This window comes from Hordeum vulgare, chromosome 3H (assembly GCF_904849725.1).
Source record: "Hordeum vulgare subsp. vulgare chromosome 3H, MorexV3_pseudomolecules_assembly, whole genome shotgun sequence".
In the NCBI taxonomy this organism is placed as follows: domain Eukaryota; kingdom Viridiplantae; phylum Streptophyta; class Magnoliopsida; order Poales; family Poaceae; genus Hordeum; species Hordeum vulgare.
The window spans coordinates 593,356,255-593,379,367 of NC_058520.1; the positions used below are offsets into that span (position 1 = coordinate 593,356,255).

The window sequence follows — 23,113 nt, forward strand, 5'->3', positions numbered from 1 at the left end:
AGTCATTTAAATTGTAGAAGAATTCCTGTACCCAAGAATTCAAAATGCATTCCCAAACAGAAAAGGAAAGAAAGAAGAACCGTGGGCACAAAATTTACAACCCACGCCATGAAAACCCTTTTCTCAAAAGAAAAAACCCCTGAAACCCGCGGCTTTGTTTTAAAACCCTCCACGGAAAGGAAGCCCAACGGACCGGCGGCAGGTCAAACCACCCGTCCAGCAGCCGGGGAAAAAGAAGATTTCGAAAAACTGGAAACCGGACCGGACCGTATTCGAATACGTCGGAATACGGAGGGGGTGACGGCAAGATGGCGCTCCCCAGCATAAATTAAAGCGGACGCAGGCCGCAGCCACGCTCTTGGCTTTCTCTCTCTCTCCCCTGATTTTCTGTCTCTCTCTTTTCTTTCCTTTCCTTTCCCCACTCCGGACCGGACCGGACCGGACTGCTCGCCGCCCGCCGCTCTGTTCCATCCTCCTCGCCATTCCCTCCGGCGCGCCGGGGGGCGGCGGTCGGTGGCCGGCCGGGCGAGGCGGGGCGGCTGGTGGGGGAGGGAGGGAGGGAGGGGAGGCGGGGAGAGGTTGGGGGGATGGTGGCGTGATCGGCGGCGGGCGGCGGGCGGCGGGAGATGGGGAGGGCGGGGTTCGGGGTGGCGGCGGGGTGCGCGGCGGCGACGTGCGCGATCGCAGCGGTGATGGTGGCGCGGCGGGCGGCGGCCAGGGCGCGGTGGCGGCGGGCGGTGGCGCTGCTGCGGGAGTTCGAGGAGGGCTGCGCCACGCCGGCCGCGCGCCTGCGCCAGGTCGTCGACGCCATGGTCGTCGAGATGCACGCCGGCCTCGCCTCCGACGGCGGCAGCAAGCTCAAGATGCTCCTCACCTTCGTCGACGCGCTCCCCAACGGGTACGGCCCCCAAGGTCCCCCCTTCCCCCTTACTCCCGCTCCGCCCGCCGCCGCCTGTCTTTTTCTCGCCGATTCCTCGCGCTGCTTTCCTCGGGTTTCTTCCTCCTCCCTCCCCCCCTGCTTTTATTTTCGTTTTTATTTTTAAATAACTCCGGCGATTCTTCGGCGGAGCGGAAAAAAGGAAACATGTAAAGCCTTTGGTTCTTGCCATCTTTATCTGTTTCTTTGAACGCTTTCTTTCTCCGGTGGTTGGATCATGCCCTCCAATCTCGCCTCGCTAATCCGCCTTTACGCACGCGAATGTGGTCACCCCCCACTTCGCCGAGGTTCTCGCCCCCTCCCCCGCCGTCCTTTTGCCGGGGCTCACGCTTTTCTTCTCGTCGGAGACGAGATGCTGCTGCGAGCACCACATCTCCGTCGAGTTCATATGCATTGGTTGGGTCTGCCAGCCAGCCATCCATCTTTTGGACTGAACGCTGCTGCTGCTGCTGCTGCTGCTAAGCTGGATGGGTTTCACATGTTTTGTCCTCCCCCCTTTTGCGAATCCTGCTCGGCGGCCATGTCTGGCCCTGTTGTGGAATGCCAAACGTATCCGGGTCGCAACCTCCCCGCCTTTCTCATGCCTTCATTCACCCCAACAGTAAACGCACCTGGGCCGTTACTTTTCCCCCCAATGTTTATTGTGTTCATAAAGAAAGAAATGCCCACTCTTTATTCGATTCCGCACAATGCCGCCCGCCATCTGAACTCCACAATGCTGCCACTTAAACTTCTTGGGACGGCAGAGAACCATACCCATCTGTGGCTTCTTCGTCTCTAGGGTCTGTATCTTCCAAGGATTTAGTTAGTTTTGATGCTATGCCGTGGCGTTGATGCTGCTGCTCTGGGGCGAAAATAATCAATATGCCAGATGCCAAGAATTAGACATGTGGGCGCTTATGCTGCTGCTGCTGCCTGGGGCATCCACTGTCGCCTGTTGCTTTGAGCTTGCATTCATGGCGGGGTTGTTGCCCGGACCACCATAAAGGGGCATCTTTAGTAGGAGTACATGAATCTACCAACACTTGTGTGTGGCCGGCATTGGCTTCCCAGGCCAGGTTGTATCCCACAATCGCAATGTGGCCGGTGACGCTCCCTGTCAGACGAGAATCATTGCTTGGGAGGCCGCCCATCTTGGTTGGGAGAATATCTCGTGTCGATTGTGTGTCGAATCACAGCCTTTTTGCTGTAGTTTTTCCCCCCTTCCTCCGTGTTCTACTGTAGAGGACGCAATGGAGCTGAAAGGCGGAAGGCTGTGCCTGTTCTGCGGTTCGTCTGATTCGACGCCAAGCATGGTGGCGCACCGAAGGCCGAAACAGAAACCGAGCTCCATCGTTCATTAAGCTGTTCACCAAACTTGTTCTTTGTCTTGGCGTAATTGCGATCGGTGGCTTATTGGATTGTTGCACTTGAAACAGCTTGGCCTGCTGGTAGAACCTATAACTCCGCAACAGACAGATCCACATTGGTTTTGGTTGGCCTTTTGTACTTTTGTTTCTGTCACTTATTTGGATTTTAGTTCTTTGATGTTTCTTGATCATTGCCAGTGTGGCCTCTTTCTTCGCTTGATGCAGTGTGCTATGAAATGTGAAGCAATATAGTATCAATTCATATTTGACCAAAATCATCTTTGAATTTTTATCTATAAAACTCCTTCGCAGGGAAACTTCTTTGTAGGTACTTCTTCGTTAGATGTAGTGGGCTATGACATGTGAAGTGACATAGTATTAATTAATGTTTGACCAAAATCATATTTTAAAATATATAAAACTCATTCACAGCGAAACTTTTTTACTTGGTATTTCTTCGGTAGATGTGGTGTGCTATGAATTGTGAAGCAATATAGTATTGACTAATGTTTGACCAAAAATCGTATTTGAAAATATATAAAGCTCCTTCATAGGGAAGCAATCTAAAACATCAACGTGGGACATCTATATAACTTTTTCTTTCTTTTACTATTCTTTAGTGACAATGTATCAGTTTGTTGACCTGTTTAAGCCTGTTCATGTTTTATGTAATTGCACATTGGACCACACAGCAAGTGGACACCTGGAATACCTCTTCATTGTGTATTAACCCCCACCCATCTCTCTGTAAACAGAATAACTATGGTACAATATTGGTTTGCAAATCTGGCATGTAAAAATTTGAGCACGTGTTATGACAGTGATGAGCCAACTATAGCATCTTGCCTAATAGTCTACTGTTACTGTGGTAATGTACACACAATTAGTCTGGGATAGTAACAGCCGACAGAGAGCGTGAGCAGTAAGCAGGTGTGCTGACAGCTAAGCTAACACATGATGCCAATGTGCAATATGCCAATATAGGTTGTTCATCTGCTATGAAGGTGTCTCTGTGTGCTTAAATGTTGGAATAATAGTTCATTCATGTTGGTTAATTCAGTTGCCAGAATGACCGCGCCATGGCGGCACTCCAGGCTGTTTTCTCTGCCATGGCAGCATAGACGGTAGGTTGTTTCAGTTAGCATTTTTTTTCTGTTTTCTGTTAAGTTCAGTAGTTGCACGAGAACACGATTTCGTTGTGTGTTCCTTTTCCGTGCGTTTAGCTAGCACTCGACGCGTCCCAGTTGCACAACCTTGTACGTGGGGTCGTGCAGCACAATCAGTCTGTTGAGTAAAGCACGCCAAGTTTGATTCTCTAATGAATAGAAGGAGAACAGAAATGCATCAGAGCTTGCGCTGCGCAAACAATTCTCTCTCTCTCTCTCTTTCTCTCTGGTGAGCTGAGAGCACGAGCGATCTTGAACAGTGAGGCACAATTGGGTACACCAGTGGCGATCACTCCAGTCTGTGCGTTCTGCACGCATTGGTAGCTACTGCTCTGATGCATGACTTGAAGTCTAAAAAATTATTTAAAACACAAGTTCATTTTCTCATTGATTTTTCTTTTCGGGTGTACATCTCACTGGAGTTGAGGTGCGTGCTAGTTCTGTTTACCCAACACATCTGTGATCCTTCATAAACCAAGCACTGCTACAAACTATGTTTTAATTATTATTTTTCTGAATGGTTCCGCAATTGGATTATTTCCTGTCAAATAGAACTTCTCTTTGTTGGCACTCTGTTCGAAGTTGTCATGGTTCATTTATTAAAATATGCTTTGGCCAATGGAGAGATATTATATATATTTATAATGCCAATAGCTTTTCTGTCCCCTTCTTTTTTGCATTTTGCATATGCAACAGTCATATTGAACTGTCTATGGTAATGCACTTTGACAGGGATGAAGAAGGTGTATGCTATGCCATTGATCTTGGAGGAACCAACTTTAGAGTCTTGAGGGTTGAAATTGCTGTGGGATCTATACCAGCTGTAACTCAGAAGGTTGAAACTCATAACATCCCTGAGGAGTTAATGGGCACAAGTGAGGTACTTGTCTGACTGTATTATGTCTCTGTTTGTAAGTTATGTATTTGGTACATGTCTCTGAGGATTAATTCAACTGCAGGATTTATTCAACTTTGTTGCCTTGACGCTCAATAATTTTGTTGAAAGGGAAGATGGAAAAGATACACAGAAGCCACTTGGGTTTACATTTTCTTTCCCTGTTAGACAAAATTCAGTTTCTTCAGGATCATTAATTAGGTGGACCAAGGGATTTTCAGTTGGAGACACGGTAAGCCGAATTTTCTTTTTTTGCACAGAATAATACCTTCCTGTCTGTTGTTTTCCATGTTATCCAACATCATTAAAGAAGTTTTAATATTGGCAAATGTCTCTAGTGATTATAATAGGGTCATAAAGTTGTTAAATGGTCTTGATGGGATTGAGTAGTTTATGAAATTATTCTGGTTAATATCTGTAAGTTCTGTGTGGAAATAGGGATTTAAACATGTAAATTGCCATGGTTGTTGGTATCAACACCTATGACTACCCCTTTATTTCTCATCTTTCTGGAATTACATATTTCATTTTCTTTTGGTGTATATTTACTTGTCTACTTGAAATGTTCATTTCTAACTCATGTGAACCATGGAACCTCAGGTTGGGAAAGATGTCTCTCAGTGCTTAGATGAAGCGCTTGCTAGGTGTGGATCAAATATGCGAGTTACTGCACTGGTAGGTTTTACCCAACTTTTGTTGGCTCAATACTTAGATAGTTACTTTCGTACTTCCATTCAGCTGAGAACCGCAGATGGCTGACTTGCTGCGTTTATGGTTACTGCATGTCCACTACCCATGCTAATACATGCAACTTTTGTGTGGATACATTTCCAAATGTAAATGAAGCATTTTAAAATCCCAAGATATCATTGCCTGATGCCATGCCTTTCTTTTACGGTTTTGTATTTTTGGATGGATAAGTATCAATAGGATAAAAGTAATTATGCAAAAAAATCCTGTCATAATTTTCTTTCGTCCTCAAAGCTATTGCTATACAACTCTCCTTCATGGCATGCATGTCCTGTTATGCTTCTTGTATTTCTGAAAATATCTGTAAATTGTCACACTTAAATGATTATCTTTTACGTTAATTTTGTAATTAGGTCAATGATACTGTGGGGACATTAGCTCTAGGGCATCATTATTACAAGGATACAGTGGCTGCTGTGATCATTGGGACTGGCACCAACGCTTGCTATATCGAACGCACTGATGCAATTATCAAGTGTCAGGGTCTTCTTACGAACTCTGGAGGAATGGTATGTTATTTTTTTCTGCTTTATCTGTAAACGGCTTATAGTTCATTGTATAAACTGAAACGCAAATCTCTTACGATAAAGTAATGCATCAGGTAGTTAACATGGAATGGGGGAATTTCTGGTCATCACATTTGCCAAGAACTCCTTATGACATCTCTTTGGATGACGAGACACAAAACCGCAATGATCAGGTAAGTAGGCTATGTAGATTTCAATCTTATTGCATCTTTGTATTGTTGTTAATACGCTGTAACTTGCTGTCTGTGATACAGGGCTTTGAGAAAATGATCTCAGGGATGTACCTTGGGGAAATTGCAAGACTGGTACTCCAAAGAATGGCCCAAGAATCAGACATTTTTGGTGATGGTGCTGAAAGTTTGTCAACCCCTTTCATTTTGAGGTAGTACTGCCACACATGAAATGTTTGATGTGGAATTTACCATTACATTGTACTACAACTAGCTTAATACCAGCTGAATATTTCTCCATATCACTGTTATAGGATTACCTGGTTTTGTAGCTTGTGCACTTGCCGTTACCAATTCTGACCAAACACTCTTTAGTACAGTTAGCTGAGTATTTCTTGGAATATTTCTCTTGTGTTACATTGTTTGCTTATCTGCTTAACCAAGACTTTTGATATTAAGCTGCATTTTTAATTCAGCATTTTAATTTTGAATTACTTGTCGCACAAATGAATAAAAATGGATGTATCTAGAACTAAAATACATCTAGATACATCCATTCTTATGACAAGTATTTCCGGATGGGGGGTGTAGCATTTATTTCCTCTTTCTTTTGTGTTCCAGCACACCATATCTGGCTGCAATTCGCGAGGACGATTCACAAGATCTGAGCGAAGTCAGAAGGATACTGCAAGAACACCTCAAGGTCAGCTTTTCCCCGGACACATTGTGTACTTTCTCTGGCATAAATCCCATGCAGCTGCTCTAACAACAGTCCTGTATTTTCCAAGGCATGCCACTCTCTCCTCATCTTTTGGTTGTTGTCATTCCAGATCCCCAATGCCCCTCTGAAGACTCGGAGGCTGGTGGTGAAAATCTGCGACATCGTGACCCACAGAGCTGCCCGTCTCGCCGCTGCCGGCATCGTGGGCATACTGAAAAAGCTGGGCCGAGACGGGAGCGCCGGCGCGGCATCCTCGAGTGGAAGAGCGAGAGAGCAGCCGAAGAAGACGGTGGTCGCAATCGAGGGCAGCCTGTACCAGGAGTACCCGGTGTTCAAGGAGTACCTGGATGAAGCCCTGGTGGAGATCCTTGGCGAGGAGGTGGCGCGGACTGTGACGCTTCGGGTGATGGTGGATGGGCCGGGGACTGGGGCCGCGCTTCTTGCCGCGGTACATTCGTCGAATAGACAACAACAAGGTGGTGGAGGAGGAGGAGGTTCCATATAGTGGTGGTGATGGATCAGGGAGACATGGTGATACAGCTTGGCCCTCTGTGCAAATGTAAAAAGGGACATTGTTTGATATCTATAATTCATATAATATATATATGAAATCTGGTCTTGTGCAGAGATATCTCCCTGTTCTGGCTCCATAATATCTTCAAGTATATCTTGTTTGGCAATTTTGGTTTGCTGCCGCGTTTCTTGTTTGGCAATTGTTTTGCCCGTTGCATTTCCTGTTTTCTGCATTTATTATTTGGCAATTGGTTTGCTGCTGCATCTTTTCTCTTCACTTTGAACAAAGGAAACTGGTTTGAATTTTGAAGTACTAATTTTTATAGGAAAATGTCTGGTGTTGTTTGGAACCAAGGAATAGCCAACAAAGATTCCTATGAGGTGAGAACACTAGCAAGATCTTTTACCTTGTGTTTTCTTCTCACTGTGTCTAGAATTTCTATGTTTTTATGGTGTGGTATCCAAGTGATAGGTTTGAAGAATTTCAGTTTTCTGCATTCCTGTTGGCTGTCTCATTCTATGCAGCTATATGCATTAGATGCACAGCTTTCCCCTGGATGGTGCACTCCCTTGGTCATATTGGGCCTATTTGGTCAACCGAATCCATTTTGGAGTATTTGCATTTGTGTCTGAAGTTGGGACAAGCTGAGCAAATGCATGCCAAAAATCATGTTCTACACATAGTTTGTATCATGCATTGCATCACTGAGCATCTTAGTCACTTGGACTGCAAGGATAGTCACCTATCTGTGGGATCCGTGGCCCGGTCGAATTTACAATCTTTGAAGCCCAACGGAAAGGGATGAATTATCATCAATTAGAGAAACATGGCGGATACATTGCTGGTGAGTCCCTTCCCATCACGGATAGCGTCCATGGTACAACACACATCATTGATGCCGACCTCCTCGTTGTACTTGGAGAAAAGCCAGCTTGTACATGTCCCTAGCTTGCTCATGAAGCCGAGCTTCTGGCTCAGATGATGTCCCGTAGCGATGTCTGGGCTGGTAGATCGTCCGAAGAGGTTCTTCCTCGTAGCGATGCCTCTCACAATTCAAATTTTGTTGAGCTTTAGGTGTGTAGTTCTTCCAATTTTTGTTGAGAAGTGAAATATATGCTACAATGTGTATCAAATAAGTCAGAAGATGTGTATCTTTTTATATGGATCCAGTTAATTACCCACCCCCTAGTAGGTGGCATAAAATTTATCTTGCGAATATGACATGAAGGCTTCATTCAAATCAATGATGGTCATTTGCACAACATAAATGGGAACACATATGTACTCTTCCCTATAATGAAGCTTAATATACATGTGATTATTATTTGTTATCATTGTTTGAATAAGTTAGATTTTGTTGGAATTTTAAACTTGCATGTTGGACATAAACATAATTTTCTAATAACTATGTATATCCATATAATAGATAGGCCGTGCAGGTGCATGGGTGGATGAGTAGTTCAAATAATGTGTGTGAAATTTAAATAATGCTCACGAATTTAATATATTCAGAAAATTGAAAATGTGTTCAAAACAGTGATTTTTTTGCATGAATTTGAATTGAAAGGAAGAAACAGAAAAAGACATTGATGAAAAACCAACAAAGAAAAACAAAAAACAAATCAGAAAATAATAAAAAAAAAGGAGGTTCACAAACGGAACCTTTGAATAACCGTTCCTCAGCTGACCTCTCCGAGCGCTTCGGCTTATAGTGGCCCGGCCCTATTCAAGCCCCATTTTATGAGCTCTACGTTAATGTTCGCAATTAGCGACACATATCATTTCTGTTTGATTTGTATGCAAAAACCGTATTTGCTGCTTGATGCGGTAAGTTGTCAGGGATACGTAAAGGGGAGATCGAGCGAGCATTTGGGATGGCTCACCCGTTAAGAATTTTACCGATCATTGTTTGGAACCTTCTAGAAGGTTCCTTCATCTGTTTTCTTTTTTGATTTACATTGTTGATTTTGCCTGTTTATTTCTATATTTTTTATTATTTTGGTTATTTCTGTTTCTTTCCCCTTATTATTTATATTTTGCCTAGTTTAGTTTTTTTCAACAAATTTTCAGAAATGAAAAAAATCTTCGAAATTTTCATTGTTTTTAAAAATAAATTTCTGTTTTCAACTTTTGTTCAGAATTTCCAAAATGATTAGAATTTTAAGAATAAATTTATTTTTTCCAAAAAATGTTTAAAATTAAAACAAGTTTAGCCTTGCAAATTAGCAAAAGCAATATTCACACTTTTGACTTTTGTTCACAAAATAAAAAAATGTTCATGCTTTTGAGGAAAAAATATTTAAGGAGAATCAAGTGTCTAAGCTTGGGGATGTCTCATGCATCCCCTTCTCTATCAAAATCATCAGTTCGTCCATCTCCATACTATATTTTTATCACTTCATATGTTATGTGCTATGTTTGAAGCGTCCCGCTCTTTACTTTTTAGTTTGTTTTAGTTTTGCTTGCTGTTCATAACAAGTTGGAACCTAGCCTACCTTGTTTGGGAGAGAAACACGCTTCATTCCACTCTAGAACACAACATAGGTTTTCATGCTTATCTTTTTGTGTGATCTTTATCTTTCCATAGCTACTGTCATGCTTAGCTCTTAGTTTTCATGCTTATCTTTTTAAGAGCTTTTATTTAGGTTGCTTTTGGAACTCTCTTGAGTTATCATGCTTATCTTGTTTAGAGAGTTGTCTTGTTGCACTGAGTTGTGTGTCTTGCATGAGTAGGTAATTAAGATTGCTATTTAAGTATAGTAGTAACTTGCAATAGTTTTAAGGTATTGATTTGAGTAATGTTTGGACTATTGGTGCCAAGAGCTTAAGCCTATTAGTGATATGTGTCGTATTTTGGGGAAATCCATGTGTTTTTCAAAAACAAATTAGTTGAGAATTCTAGCTACTAAATTGATCGCTAACCTCTCGAGGGGTTGGAATATATAGAGTACCCTCACGTTACCATGAATCGAGGATGCGCAAGGATAACCAAACCCCCAAACACTCCTCCTCGGGGTACTTGTCTCTTTGTGAATTTCCTAATTAGATAGAGAGTTACCGATAATAAGTGTATGAGTTCTTCGGACTAATGTGAGTATTTGATTGTTGGCACTTCCACCATTCATATTTTGCTAGTCTCTTCGATACCGTGCATTGCCCTTTCTCACATTGAGAGTTGGTGCAAACTCCGCCGGTGCATCCAAACCTATGACATGATACGCTCTGTCATACATAAGCCTCATTATATCTTTTCTCAAAACATCCACCATACCTAGCTATTAAGCCATTTTTATAGCCTTTCCGAGATACATTGTCATGCAACATCCACTATCTCATGACTTGATCTTCATGTCATACATGCTTTTGCTTGATCATAGAGTCGCATGATAGTTAAGCCTTGCCCAAAATTATTGCTACATGACGCGCTAGTATCATTGCATATCCTGCTACACTGGCAGAGACATACATTTGCATACATCATGCTAGTTTTCACTTGTCTTTATGTTGAGTACTTCTTGTAAAGTGTGATGATCTTATTTTTATTCATGTAAAACATAGAGTATTGCCCTTAAGTGAGGGAAAGATCCCAAAGAGGACAAAACAAAAGATCTCAAAGAGGACAAAAAAAAGATCCCAAAGAGGACAAAACAAAAGATCTCAAAGAGGACAAAAAAAAGATCCCAAAGAGGACAAATGAGAGATAAATAGAAAGAGCCAAAGAGGCCACAAAAAAATAAAAAAAGAGAAATAAAAAGAGTGAAGGGGGCAACACTACTATTCCTTTTGAAAGATCCACACTCGTACTCCATTGCTATATTTGTACTACATAGAGATTATCATTCATGCATAACTATGTGGGGACCCTTACACTATAAAACTTGGTTTGCATATTCAATGATGAGCCTCCTCAAATGAGCTCTAGGTCTTCATGAGCAAACAAGTTGGATGCACCCCCACTAGTTTCATTGGAGAGCTTACCTTAGCTCATATGTACATTCGTTACATGGCAATCCCTACTCCTCACATCGTATCTATCATTTGGCTTTCTCTTGCCTACGGTTGTCCTCATCGATGTGAGCCTTTCACACCTTTTTGTCTTCCTTCCCCATCATTATTCTATTTGCCATCCTAAGTGCCAACATATCTTGCTTACCCTCATCCATTGCATGAGTACTCAAAGTCGAAAGGGAGAGGATCATTTTGACTTGTGCCTGACTAGTGGTCTGGGGATGAGTCAAAATAAGATTCTGAAGGAGACCAAGGGGGAAATTTTAGTAGATTGAGTTCTCAATTAAAAAATATTTTATGATCTCAACCCATCTCCCACTTCTTGCACGCAAACAACATTTGGAGACATTCGAGTCACGGACAGCGAGAGCTCTTGCACCTTTATGTTCTTACTTTGCTAAATTCAATACTAGATATAGACTCTTGCTTGTTATTGTCTTGACTTGAATTGCATATCTTACTTGCTTTACTTTGAAATTCTTATATGTGTGTTAGCATGTCACCATAGAAATTATTGTGTTATCATTTATCTATTCGAGGATGAGTAGAAATTAAGCTTGGAGATGTTGATACGTCCAAAACGTATCTATAATTTATGTTTGTTTCATGATCTTTTGAGTGACATTGTTATACGTTTTGCTACACTTTTATATCATTTTACACATATTTGGACTAACCTACTAACTCAGTGCACCCAATGCCAGTTTCTGTCTGCTGATGTCTATTTTGCAGGGTCTTTTACCCAATTTTCCGAAGCCCGAAAAATCCCAAGAAAAATATATAAAAATCAGCATAACGGAAGCTTCCAGATCACCGAAGATGGGCCAGAGGGGGGCCAGAGGCCGTCCAGGCGACCTCCTAGCGCGGCCTGGGTGGGGCCCACGCCCTCCATGCCCTTCTTTCGCCTATATTTACTCCGCCGCAAAGAAAACCTTCCAAAGGATCCAGAATCGTGAATTTCTCCATCGTCCCGCCGCCGTAGCGCTTCCGAGATCTTGGCACCCTGCCGGAGGGAGGATTGACCTCCGAGAGCTTCTCCATCGCCATGGACGCTTCCCGGACGTGCCGTGAGTAGTCCTCCTTGGACTATGAGTCCATGGCCAATAACTATGCGATGTCTTCTCTCCAATCTTGTGCTTCAATGGTTAGTCCTTGTGAGCTGCCCTACATGATCAAGGCATCTATGTAATTCTCTTGCTATTGCTATGCTCGGTTTGTTGGGATCCGATGGATTATGAGATTATGTTTAGATTGTTATGAGTTATATATTTGATTATCCTTTTATATTATGTTCCTTAGTGGTTCATGCATGTTCTTCATTGCTATTTATTGCTTTGGTCGAGTAGTAGATTGTAACTCCAAGAGGGAGCGTTATGCATGATTGTGGGTTCATGCCCCTAGATGTCTAGCTTGAGTGACAGAAATATGAGACTAGGGGATGTGTTGTTGTCACCAGGGAGAAAACAACGGTGCTTGTGACCACGGTTGCAAGGATTGTTTACCTTACGCATAGTTCGTTAATGCAGTTGTCCGTTGCTTTGAGTTTACACTTTGGATGGGGCTCGCAACTTAATACCGGTGAGATGTTCTGGATAGATATCTCAAGGTGGATGATTAGTAAGTAGATGCTGATGGATAAACGGTCTACTTGTCTTGGCGTACTGCCCATTACTATTGAGTCTCTAACTATCAAGTAGCATAATTAGCATTACGGTGCGTTTATAATTCTGTCAATTGCCCAGCCGTAATTTGTTTACCCAACCATAGTTGTTTATCGTCTTTTGGGAGAGAGGCATCACTAGTGAACATCATGTGACTCCGGTCCATATCACAACCATTGCTTACACCTCCACCATTTACCGTTTTCATTTAGTTTTCCATTGCAATCACTATTACTATTCCCGCTTGTGTTTTGATCCTTTACAAACTACAAGGACGGAGAGATTGACAACCTTTCTATACTCGCTGGGAGCAAAGTTATTTATTGTGTGTGCAGGTCCACATCTTGTGCTAGCCAGGAGAGGAGACACCTGCTTGTTGAGCCTAGGAGTCCTCCTAGTTCGATAAACCTTACAGTCTCCGTGTAAGGGAAAACTTGCTGCTGACTATATCTCAACCTTCCACATGGGGTAACCAACGAGGTACGAGAAATATATACATCATCTCATCATCAGCAGCACGCGTGCCCCCCTGAGGTACTATGGATTGCACGACGCTATGATGGCGACCGCAGGACAGCGAACGCTGCAACACCGACGATGTTGCCTCAAGATGTTGGGGGCACCGCCGGTGTTGCAATGGAGCAACGCGTGGGGCACCGAAGCAACGCGTGGGGCACCGAAAGCATAGACGCGCTGCAATGGAGCTTCGCTGGAGTTGCAATTGAGTTTCATCGGATGCCATCGGTGTTGCATTGGAGCTCCGCGGGAGTTGCAATGAAACTTTGCCACAAGTCATCGGTGGTACATTGGAACCATCGTCGCGATTATGTTATGTTGCAATGGAGCTTTACCAGGGTGCCAGTAGTGCTGCATTGAAGCTGATCGCGCGCTCACTGCTTCCGTGGTGTTGCTCCATCAGATAACCATCAACATGCTGATCCAACGGTTAAGTAGGTACATGATTTCTCTATGAAATCATCCGGCTGATTTGTCGTGGTCGCCACTAATAAGGTGTTGGTGGTGGGATGGGTGGCGCAACTTATGTAAGAGGAGGAGGTCGTCATTTTTGGAACTCACCTGTAGTGCAATTGTTTGGCATTAAAAACATGGAGGAAAAAATAAGGGCCGGTCAAGCACGGAGGAAAGGGTGTCCTCATGTTTGCGGAAAAGGAAAGAACAGAAGCGCGGAATCATTAATTAAGGAGTACATCTTTCAAAGGTCATTCCCATCTCCCGAGGTTGCGACAAGTGGCATATTACATGTGTGTCACTTATCACAATGTGAGAGATTCCTTTTTTTAATCTGTTTATTCAACGTTTTATTTCCTAGATCGTGCATCCAAATTTCGTATCATTTTCATCGTTGGATTCCTTGCATCGATTTGATGAATTTTTTTCACAAAAAAACAGACGAAAAAACCATGACTCTAGTGGTAAGATTTTTTTTTTCATTTTCGATAGCCGCGACCACTCATGAAAGCAAAACCATTCCTCTCGAATAAAGAAAAATCGTGTTTTTTCATGCAATTGTTTTCGTCCCAAAGCTAAAAAAGATCGATCTAAAATGGAAAACTTTAAAAAAAACTCATTAAAAATACCAAGTGGCGGATCCTGAGAATGACCTTTAAAAGGACTCCCAGAAGAGCGCTCCTCGGATACCGTTTAGGATTTATACGTACTCCCTCTGTCTCAAAATAACTGTCTCAGACTTAGTACAATTTTATGTTAGAGTTAGTTTAAAGTTGAGATACTTATTTCGGAACGGACGAAGTACTATATAAGCGGCGGCATATAGCACGTCTCGTTTGTCCGTGAAATTGAGCGATTTTTAATTTTAATTAACGAACAACACGGTTTATTATTATTATTTTGAATCTTCACGGGAAGCCTGGTAAGCTCCAAGCGCTAGCAGAAACGGCCCACCCTACTACTACCACTACCACACCACTACTAACGTGCGCGCGGGTGGACCACACGCCGCGAGGCCCATCCACAGCCCCCCGCCATTGCCGCCTCTCTATCCCGCCTTCGCCCCCTCCTCCCCGCGCAACGCGGCGCGCTCGCCTCCGCCCTCCCTCCCTCCCTCCCCGGAGCCGGCGCCGCCCCGTCGATCGATCGCACCGTGAGCTCTCCCCTCCCGCCCTTCCCGATCCAGCCTCCTCTCGCCGTTCCGATCCGCGCCTAGCCTAGGGATTGATTCCGGGCCAGCATCCGTCGCGTGGATGAATCAGAAATTCCGGCACGGGCGAGGATACGGCGGATTCTGCTTCTGGGACGGCTGGGCTGTGTGGTTGGTCGCGGTGATGGACTCTGTTTCTGTCGAGCTTTCATCCTCCCTGTTGCTGTCAGCTCTGCAATTTTTACCTGACCACCAGCACTGGTGGATATTGGACCGATTGCATGGCTGATTCAGCTGTCGTGTGGTTCGCCGCCATTGCTGTCAGTTCCGTTGATCCTTGAACACTGAAAGAATGATTGATCTTACAGGGGGGATAAGCTTTGGTTACAGACTGTCTAGAGGTGGAAGCGAGGTCAATCGCCGGTACTTTCAGGCCACTGACCCATCATCAGCATTCCTCTCCTTCTCTTCTCCTAGCGTTCAATCACCTTGTCCCTGGACATGAATGACATTTCACCAACTGTTGCTCCTCCAACTGATACATTGCACTTGCGAGCGTTTCGTTTCGCTGTCCGTGACCAGTCGTCCCATGGATAAGCTGGAATTGAATGCTTGTGTATTGTCAGATCAAATGACTAGTTTCAGTCTGGTAAACATACACAGAACTCATGTAGATTTAGTTTCAGTGTTTCCCGTCTCTTATGTTTGGACCTCATGTAGAATTGTCTGTGTTCAGTTAACTGGTAGTACATACATTGCATGTGTTTTGTTTCATCGCAGTCCGTAACCAGTGATGGATGGATAGGTTGGAATTGAATGCTTGTGAATTGTCAGATCAAAAGAGTAGTTTCACTCTGTCTTACTGAGAGCCGATGCTTCTAATATGGTCCGGAGTGATGCCCGTTAGACGAACGTAACAGTGATGTTTATGTCGCAGAAATCCACATGCGGTGTATGATAGTCGTTGATAGGTGACGCTTCTGGTGGCAGTTAACATAGTGTACACCATTATTTCCTCACAGCTTTGTGCTGGTTCAGTCCAAAATGGTACAGGTAGATTTAGACAGGTTTTTTGTGTAACATAACATCTGGGCATCAATCATGCCCGTTTCTTTGTCTCCATCGTGGACTAGATCAGCACGAGTTTTCTCATTGCCCTCTCATGTTATCCAGTTCTTGTCAGGCTGACTGAAACCGATCACAAATCTTTAGCTGCAATGTGTGTAACACATCATCTACATGATTTCACTTTCTATAGCTGCCCTGCCGGACCTTGTTCTCTGAATCTTCATAGGATTTTTCCTTTTTCATTTTTGATGTGCTATATCACAGCTGTTATTTTCACTTATTTAGATGATATTGCTCACCAACTGACACTAGTGCTTTTAATATGCAGCATCTTACCTTTAGTTGCCAATACTAAGGCTGTTATTAAGCAGGCTGTATACAAATTGCCACAAAAGAAGGTGTGGAAAAGACTGCAAGTAGCCATCAATATGTGGAGTAAGTTTTTTTGTTTCTTCATAAATTGTGACTGTTGTCTGGGGCCTTTCTCTTTGCTACATATGAAGATAACTTGGGACAATAGTAGATCATAATTCATTGGTATAAAATGCAGGAGCATTGCATCCATTGCTGTGTGCCGAGCTTGTAGGGCATTTCTTTCTCTGTTCCCTCCTCAGCAAAACTTTACACTTTTATTCCTGCCCATTCTTTCGGTACCAATTATTCGTATAACCTGCACAAGTTGAACCACTATTTTACCCCACGGACTACGAACCGCTAGTGTTGGATGCACATGTCAAAGGATTTTCCTTCCAAAAGGTCCACTATTAGAAACAAGTGTGGTTGACAAAAATGACAAGAAACTTTGCTGTTGCATGCATAGTTCAGAGCATATCCATTTTGATTCGTAAAGATTAACCGGTTGTTCTGAGACGAGACAAGTTCTTAACAGTCAAAATCATTTGATACTCAAGGTTCTACCCTGAAGTTACTCTCTGCCATTGATGTCGACCGAACAAACACAAACAATTCTACATGAGTTCCACTGGTTAGCTAGCTATTACACAACTCTGAACTATGCTGCATCAACAACAGCTGGACTTGTGTCGTTACTCGAACAAGTATAATCCTGGAACCCATGATTGCCTCCAAAGTTCACATCCTCTACACCCAGACAGAGTTAAAGGTCAGCCTGCTGTACTCTGAAGTGTGTGTTGAGGTACCTCCCACTACTAGTTGCTATGCTGCGTTCTTCGGGCCGCCTTTTCCGGCAGATCTTGTCTTTACAGGGGGATATTTTCCGGTCACCTACATTTATGTACATCATATCCTTTGCAAAGGCCTTTACATGCTCGGATGCTGTTTGTCAATTGTCAAGAGGACATGGGCAGCGACGCCTTTGGAAATATTCTCTGCCCCGGGGCTAGGATTGCTAGGGGATCATACATGTGTTTCCTCCGCTCAAATGTCTCCCACCTCGCCCCGAAGTGGGCTTTCCACTGCTGCTGCGTGGTGTAGGGCGCTAGGTACTGCTTCATCCCAACGCCCGCCTTGTCGCAGAAGTCGACGATCTTGTCGTTGAGGGTCACCGCATGCTCGACGCTGCCGTGACCTGAGCCCGACGGTGCCGACGACAGGAACCCCACCAGGTAGAAGATTTCCTCGTCAGGTATCACCACTGACGTCCTGTTGTCCCACCTGTGCGTCAAATTAGCCACTATGATCAGTTACTTTGCCATCAAATTTACATTTAACCAGAGGTGGTAGTAAAATTTTAGTTGTCAGATGATGGAAGTGAAACCGCCTGCTTACTTTGATCTGTTCACCGGGTAGAGGAGGATGGGGCCATTGTTGCTGTCTTTGAGGATCTTGCCGAAGACCTCCCTCGCGAACCGGTGGATCGAGCTTCTCGGGATCAGGAGGTTGAGCCATGGGTGTGGCACCTCCCAGAGGCCCTGAGCCCTGAGCTTGAGCTCGGAGGAGTGCACCCTGTCGAGGAACTCGAGGTACGTGACATCGGTGTGGAAGAGGGTTGACTGTATGTATCTCAGCCGAGACAGCAGCACACCAACCTCCTGCCAAGACAAGACAAAGATTAAATTAAACCCAAACCACACACAACCTGGGCCGGCCAAATGCGTCAACATCTGCTGCATATGTATATGCATATATATGCGGCGAGAAATGATTGATCAACTCACCTGTTCCATGATGTCGGCCTCGTCGGGGTCGAAGTTCTTGGTCATCTCAAGGCAGTAGAGCACCTTCCCGTCCGACTGGAAGTGGCTGGCCTGCACCGGGTCCTGCGGCTTGAACGACGTCCTCCAGTTGTTGAGGATGCCCGTCCGGTTGATGATCACGAACCCCTCGATGTAGTCGAATGTCTTCGCCGTCGAGATGAGCGCCTCCTGGTCCTCGGTGAAGCTCGCGAAGTCTGAGTAGAGGACCCGGATCCACCTCACCTGGAATCGTATCCGAGAGATCAATTCAGTACAGCTGAATGAAATGGGTGATCCATGTCGATCGGTCTGCATTTGGTTGTGAGGAAGGAATGATTGGTTTGCTTGTGTGATCACGTACCATCTTTGGTGCAGGTTCCAGGGCGATCCTGGCCCTGGTGATGATGCCGAACTGGCCCAGGCCGCCGAGAGCGCCGTAGAAGAGGTCCGAGTTCTCCTCCGGCGAGCAGGTGACGACGTCTCCTCTCCCTGCATTTGGTTTTCATTATGGGACGATAGATCAGGTACTGCTGCAGTTACTACTTGGTAATTTTGTTCATGATGATGCATGGTGCTTGATTAATCTGTGTGCCTGGGTCTGGGTTTGTATGAGACCTGTCACAATCTCCAGCTGGTTGACATTGCTGACCTGCGGTCCTTGCCGGAACGCCTGGCCGCTGACCCCGGCATTCGACAAGGTGCCGCCTACGGTCAAATGGAGGTAGTCGGTCCACGACTTGGGCGCCAGCCCGTGCTTGAGCGTCTCATGCAGCACGTTGATCCAGAGCGCGCCTCCGGGGGCGTCGACGTAGGCGGACGCCCTGCCGCCTCCTTCGCCGGCGTGCACGACCCGCATCCTGGCGCCGATCCCGCCGAGGGACTCCATCCTGACGACGATCCCGCCGGCGGCCTGGGACTGGCCGAGCAGCGAGTGCCCGTGCCCCCGCGCGGCCACGGTGAGCGGCGAGCGCTCGCCCAGCTGGAACACGCGGCGCACGGCGGCGGCAACGTCGGCCACGGAGCCCGGGTGCAGCACGGCGGCCGGCATCATGCTGCAGCGGTTGCCGAAGTCGCGGGCCGCGGCGGCCACGTCGTGGAAGCTGAGGTGTCCGTCGAGGCGCAGCGGGCCCAGCGGCGCCAGCTCGCCCGCGTCCGGCACGTGCATGGTCACCCCGCCGAGCGCGAGGAGGAGCAGCAGCTTGAGGCAGCACACCACCGACACCCTCACCATGGCTGCCCCGCCTAACCGACTTTATAGCTAGCCCGCGCGGCCAACCCCGATTAGCTAGGTAGAGCAAGTGTCCACGCAGTTTGGCAGCCGGCGGAGGAAACTTGCAAGGGAGAACAACCAGCCAGCCGCCTATAATTACCGCCGACGGGGCGGGTGAATTCGTTCTTGGCTTGCTGGAGGGTGCAACAGGAGCCGCCGCGGAGGGAGGGAGGGGGGAGCAAGCAACGGGAGAGTGGTGGGGATGGAGGGAGGAGCGGGACGGAGGGGGAGATTTAAAGGGCGCGGGATGGCCGGCTGGGTGGCGACGCCGACGCAGCCGCAGCCGCAGCCGCAGCGGCAGGGGGGGAGGGGACGTGAGTGGCGCGGTCAACCAATCGCGGCCACTGCTGGTGTTGGGGCAGTAGTAGTAGAACCCGTAGGAAGACCGACTGCTTGCTTGCCATCCTGGTGCTTGTGGACGGAGACATGTCGTAGTGGCGCAAATGTTTCTTTTGACGGCCCGGTCGCCTCCTCGCCGCCGTCTCGTCCGTCTCTGGAGCATGTGTGCATGGGCAGGGTGCCTCGTGTCGTCTGCCTCTGCCGGCCGTTAAACGTACCCCAGTGGAAGAGACACGACTCCAATACTCGAGTAATTATTAGATATACTAGCATATTGGCCGCATGGCCTGCAGAGATCATATATTCCCCATGGATCTTGCAGGTGTGTTCCTCCGGGCGCAGCCAAGCCTCCGGCAAGCCCAAGCGCTGTCATCCTGCCGTGCCGGCCGGGTTCGTAAGTAAATTCCCGTGGCGACGCGACACCGGCGGGCGGATGGATGGATCTTCTCCGAAGCTGCTGCTACCGTTGCGTTGGCTCGCGGTTGCAGGGAGGGTCACATGAGTCTGTCCGCGCCCGGCCCGCAGCGACGCCTACATGCTTTGTTCCATGTTCACAACTTCACATGCTGCTCACCGTCACCAGACAGTGAGAATGCGCTCTCGTCAATCACCTCGGTACAGACTACAGAGGGAGTAGAATACATTTTTTTACCCCCAAAAACGTATGGACTTGGATCATCCTCATCAGACCTGGTAAATAACTACGTAGTAGCTGTATCTCTTGTGTTGAGGAGATTGACTGACGAGAGCAGCTGCTGTCAAATTATAATTATTGGAGGAGGGATGGCTTGACCAATTGGCACGCATTCTCACCCACCCTGGACGTTTTTCTCCTCCCCGGTTAACCGCGTCCGTGTACGTACCAATCATGCACGCAGACGCACCAGGGAGAGAGAGGTCGGAGGAGGCGTGGGGGCCGTGACCAGTTGGTTTCTCGTATCTAACAGCATCCCCCTGACGGCGACGCGCACAGGTACGTACACGGTGCGGGCAACCACCCTTTGCGGTACGACCAGGACCGTCTCCGTCGCTTGCGTGCGTGCGCCCCGCTCGTGCCTTCTCACGTGCGTACGTACGTACGTGAGATCCTGCCCACGTATACTGTACTTAGTACAACAGCAATGTACATAGCTGGTAAATAAACAATAAAAAATTGAAACAAACAAAGAAAAAAGAGGTTGCGATGTGAAACCGACAGTGACCGACACGACCGACGCGGCGCGTGCGTGCGGACAAGTGGTTGGGTCGAACTCGACCCAGAGGGAGGCGAAAGGGAAGCAAAGCAAAGCAGGGGGCGCGGGTCCTGGTCAGGGGAGAGACCGCTTTGACCGTTGGTTGTGTCGATCGATCGACCGGCCGCCCGGCCGGCTGCGTAGTGCATGTATGGGTAGGGGCTGGTAGGCAGGCTCCACAAAGGGAGATTCCTCCACCCGGCTTCACGCACGTCTGTCACATGCCGCAAATTGCTGCCGTCCAATTCGTCTACTACTTTTTTTTTTTTTGAACACATTCGTTAACTACTTAGTACTCGTATGCTGGGAGGCAACTTCTTCTAATTAACACTCTTGTGGAGGGCGTATGGTTTGTGCATTTTTTAAGCATTTAACATGGTTTTCACGGTTTGTTCTCTACCAGCTGGAACTTCATAGTTGACCAGTGCTCCTGAATCAGCCGTACCGTAAAACTGAGATTATGAATGTTATGGAAGTTGAATGTTTTTTTTTTTGTGGGGAGTGGCGGTTGAATGTTGATCCCATCTCACATATTAATGTGGTGTCCAAAAGGATGTGGATATGTTCCAATACGTCTCACCCTCTTGCTATTTGTGACTATTATACTCCCTCCGTCCCAAAATAAGTGTCACAAGCTTAGTATAAATTTGTACTAAGGATAATATAAAGTTGAGACACTTATTTTGAGACGACGGGAGTACTCCGTTAAAAAAAAAAACTGCTCCATTTTTACCCCTCAAAAGCAAATTTGCAATACATTTCTTTACACTTTTTATCACTTCAGCTCATGAATTGGCCACTATTGTTTTGTACTTGCTTGTTACGATGAGATGGTAACTAACGAGCAGACAACTAGGATGTGTGTTAGTCGATGTTGTATTGTATAGTGCCAAAATCTCTTAGATTTCACCAAATTATGTCTATTTTGTGAAAATATCTAAATCATATATGGTATTTATGGCCAGGTACACCACATCGGCTACACCATTGTCAAATTCGGGTAGGAGTTTCTGTTGTAGTATGTGTTAGAGCCTCGATGAGATAGGGGGAACCTCGGTTTGGGGTTAGTCGTGTCGCTTGGGTCGCCTTAGTTTTGACTTGGTCCAGTCTAGGGGCCAGATCAACGATGGTGAGGCGATGACACCATTGATGGCGTGGAATAAGGTCTCCTTGTCATGTCATAGTTTAGTCAGGGTCAATTTGGTGCCGGTGGATGGTGTGTGAAGCTTTCATCAAAGCTAGGTTAGGGGTCCTGACTTCTCTTCATTTCATGTAAATGGTTTTTGACTGCGTCGTTCGGTGGTGTAAATGGCGACAATTCGTGATTTGGTCCAATGGCTTCTTCTTCTCTGTTCAACAAAGCATATACAATGTTAATTTCGATGAGAAGATAGCGAGGAAGGCCTCCCCGGGTCAGATCTGGGATAGTTGTCTATCTTTTCTGGTTGCCTTCTTCTCTGACACGGCATCTAATACTCAATTTGTTGTCGCAACATCTTCTAACACCGACACATGACTTTTCAGCACACACACCAACAATGTTATCCTTGCTTTGAGGGTGCTTTAGAGATCTTTTCTCATGGACGCCACCGCCAGTGCAGGAGGAAGACATCATCGACATACCCAAGGACATGTATGTTATTTTCAGCTTTTAAAAGTAGGGTCATGTAAGTGTTGCATAACTTTAATATACGGGTGGTCGTGGCCTTCTCGCAAAAAAATGAGGTCAGTAAAGCATGTCAAGACCGTGAAAGTCCTACTATAAGCTTGAGCTCAAATGCTCCTGGCATGAACTTTTTTTTTGGAGAAAACAATTTTTTTTTATTTTTTTGGTGGCAAACATTAAGGATTATTTCGTGTGTGTACTAATTTTCATCATGGATCTCATTCGTGCTCCAAAATGCTTTCAAAAGTAGCATGTTTGGACCATAGATTTCTTTTTCTGTCATGACATTCACGAATGTGATTTCGTGATGAAACTTTACAAACACTCAAAATGTTAAACATATCTTAATGTTTAAAAAAAAGCAGCTTTAAGAAAAATCTTTTCAGTTTAGCATTAATCGGGGATAATTTAAGCCTGGGCTAAGAAACTTCATGCCAGTCAACAGTGGCGAAAACACGCCTAAGCCCTAAGGTAGTGGGAGCTATAGCCCTAGGTCTAGAAACAGTAGCCTTTGCTGTTCCTTTTATAAAATATGCAAAATAACTAGAGTGCATAATTCAATCAA

At 45.7% G+C, this 23,113-nt stretch overlaps 2 protein-coding genes, 1 long non-coding RNA gene and 1 pseudogene across 4 annotated transcripts; 3 read left to right on the plus strand and 1 right to left on the minus strand.

Annotated features, from left to right (window-relative positions):
- The first annotated feature begins 358 nt into the window (after positions 1-358).
- Positions 359-7,144, plus strand: LOC123445453 (hexokinase-3-like). Its single transcript, XM_045122438.1, has 9 exons — positions 359-898; positions 4,185-4,332; positions 4,412-4,579; positions 4,948-5,022; positions 5,451-5,606; positions 5,699-5,797; positions 5,879-6,006; positions 6,416-6,497; positions 6,625-7,144. The coding sequence occupies exons 1-9, from the start codon at positions 627-629 to the stop codon at positions 7,018-7,020; spliced, it is 1,524 nt and encodes a 507-aa protein (XP_044978373.1). The 5' UTR covers positions 359-626; the 3' UTR covers positions 7,021-7,144.
- A 7,647-nt stretch (positions 7,145-14,791) lies between these two features.
- LOC123445456 lies at positions 14,792-22,264 on the plus strand. Of its 2 annotated transcripts, none has more exons than XR_006631100.1 (3): positions 14,792-14,820; positions 16,214-16,320; positions 18,417-18,504. It is a non-coding gene; the product is annotated as an uncharacterized LOC123445456 (long non-coding RNA). The 2 variants fall into 2 exon arrangements; XR_006631099.1 differs by lacking the exon at positions 14,792-14,820 and adding an exon at positions 21,848-22,264 and having other exon boundaries at positions 16,145-16,320; positions 18,417-18,565.
- On the minus strand, positions 16,763-19,509 carry LOC123445454 (cytokinin dehydrogenase 4). The gene is made up of 5 exons (XM_045122439.1): positions 18,657-19,509; positions 18,403-18,530; positions 18,024-18,284; positions 17,635-17,897; positions 16,763-17,520 (listed from the first exon to the last, which is right to left on the minus strand). Exons 1-5 carry the CDS (start codon positions 19,270-19,272, stop codon positions 17,196-17,198), a joined length of 1,593 nt encoding a protein of 530 aa, XP_044978374.1. The 5' UTR covers positions 19,273-19,509; the 3' UTR covers positions 16,763-17,195.
- Positions 19,514-20,419, plus strand: LOC123445455 (annotated as a pseudogene).
- Positions 22,265-23,113: the final 849 nt, after the last annotated feature.

Excerpts from the sequence above, each read along its gene's own strand:
- LOC123445453 (XM_045122438.1), top strand. The coding sequence starts at position 627 with ATGGGGAGGGCGGGGTTCGGGGTGGCGGCGGGGTGCGCGGCGGCGACG. Across the intron at positions 6,007-6,415 it reads TCAACCCCTTTCATTTTGAG|CACACCATATCTGGCTGCAA; the intron begins GTAGTACTGCCA and ends TTTGTGTTCCAG. Across the intron at positions 6,498-6,624 it reads TACTGCAAGAACACCTCAAG|ATCCCCAATGCCCCTCTGAA; the intron begins GTCAGCTTTTCC and ends TTGTCATTCCAG.
- LOC123445454 (XM_045122439.1), bottom strand. The coding sequence starts at position 19,272 with ATGGTGAGGGTGTCGGTGGTGTGCTGCCTCAAGCTGCTGCTCCTCCTC. Across the intron at positions 18,531-18,656 it reads CCAGCTGGAGATTGTGACAG|GGAGAGGAGACGTCGTCACC; the intron begins GTCTCATACAAA and ends AACCAAATGCAG. Across the intron at positions 18,285-18,402 it reads TGGAACCTGCACCAAAGATG|GTGAGGTGGATCCGGGTCCT; the intron begins GTACGTGATCAC and ends ATACGATTCCAG.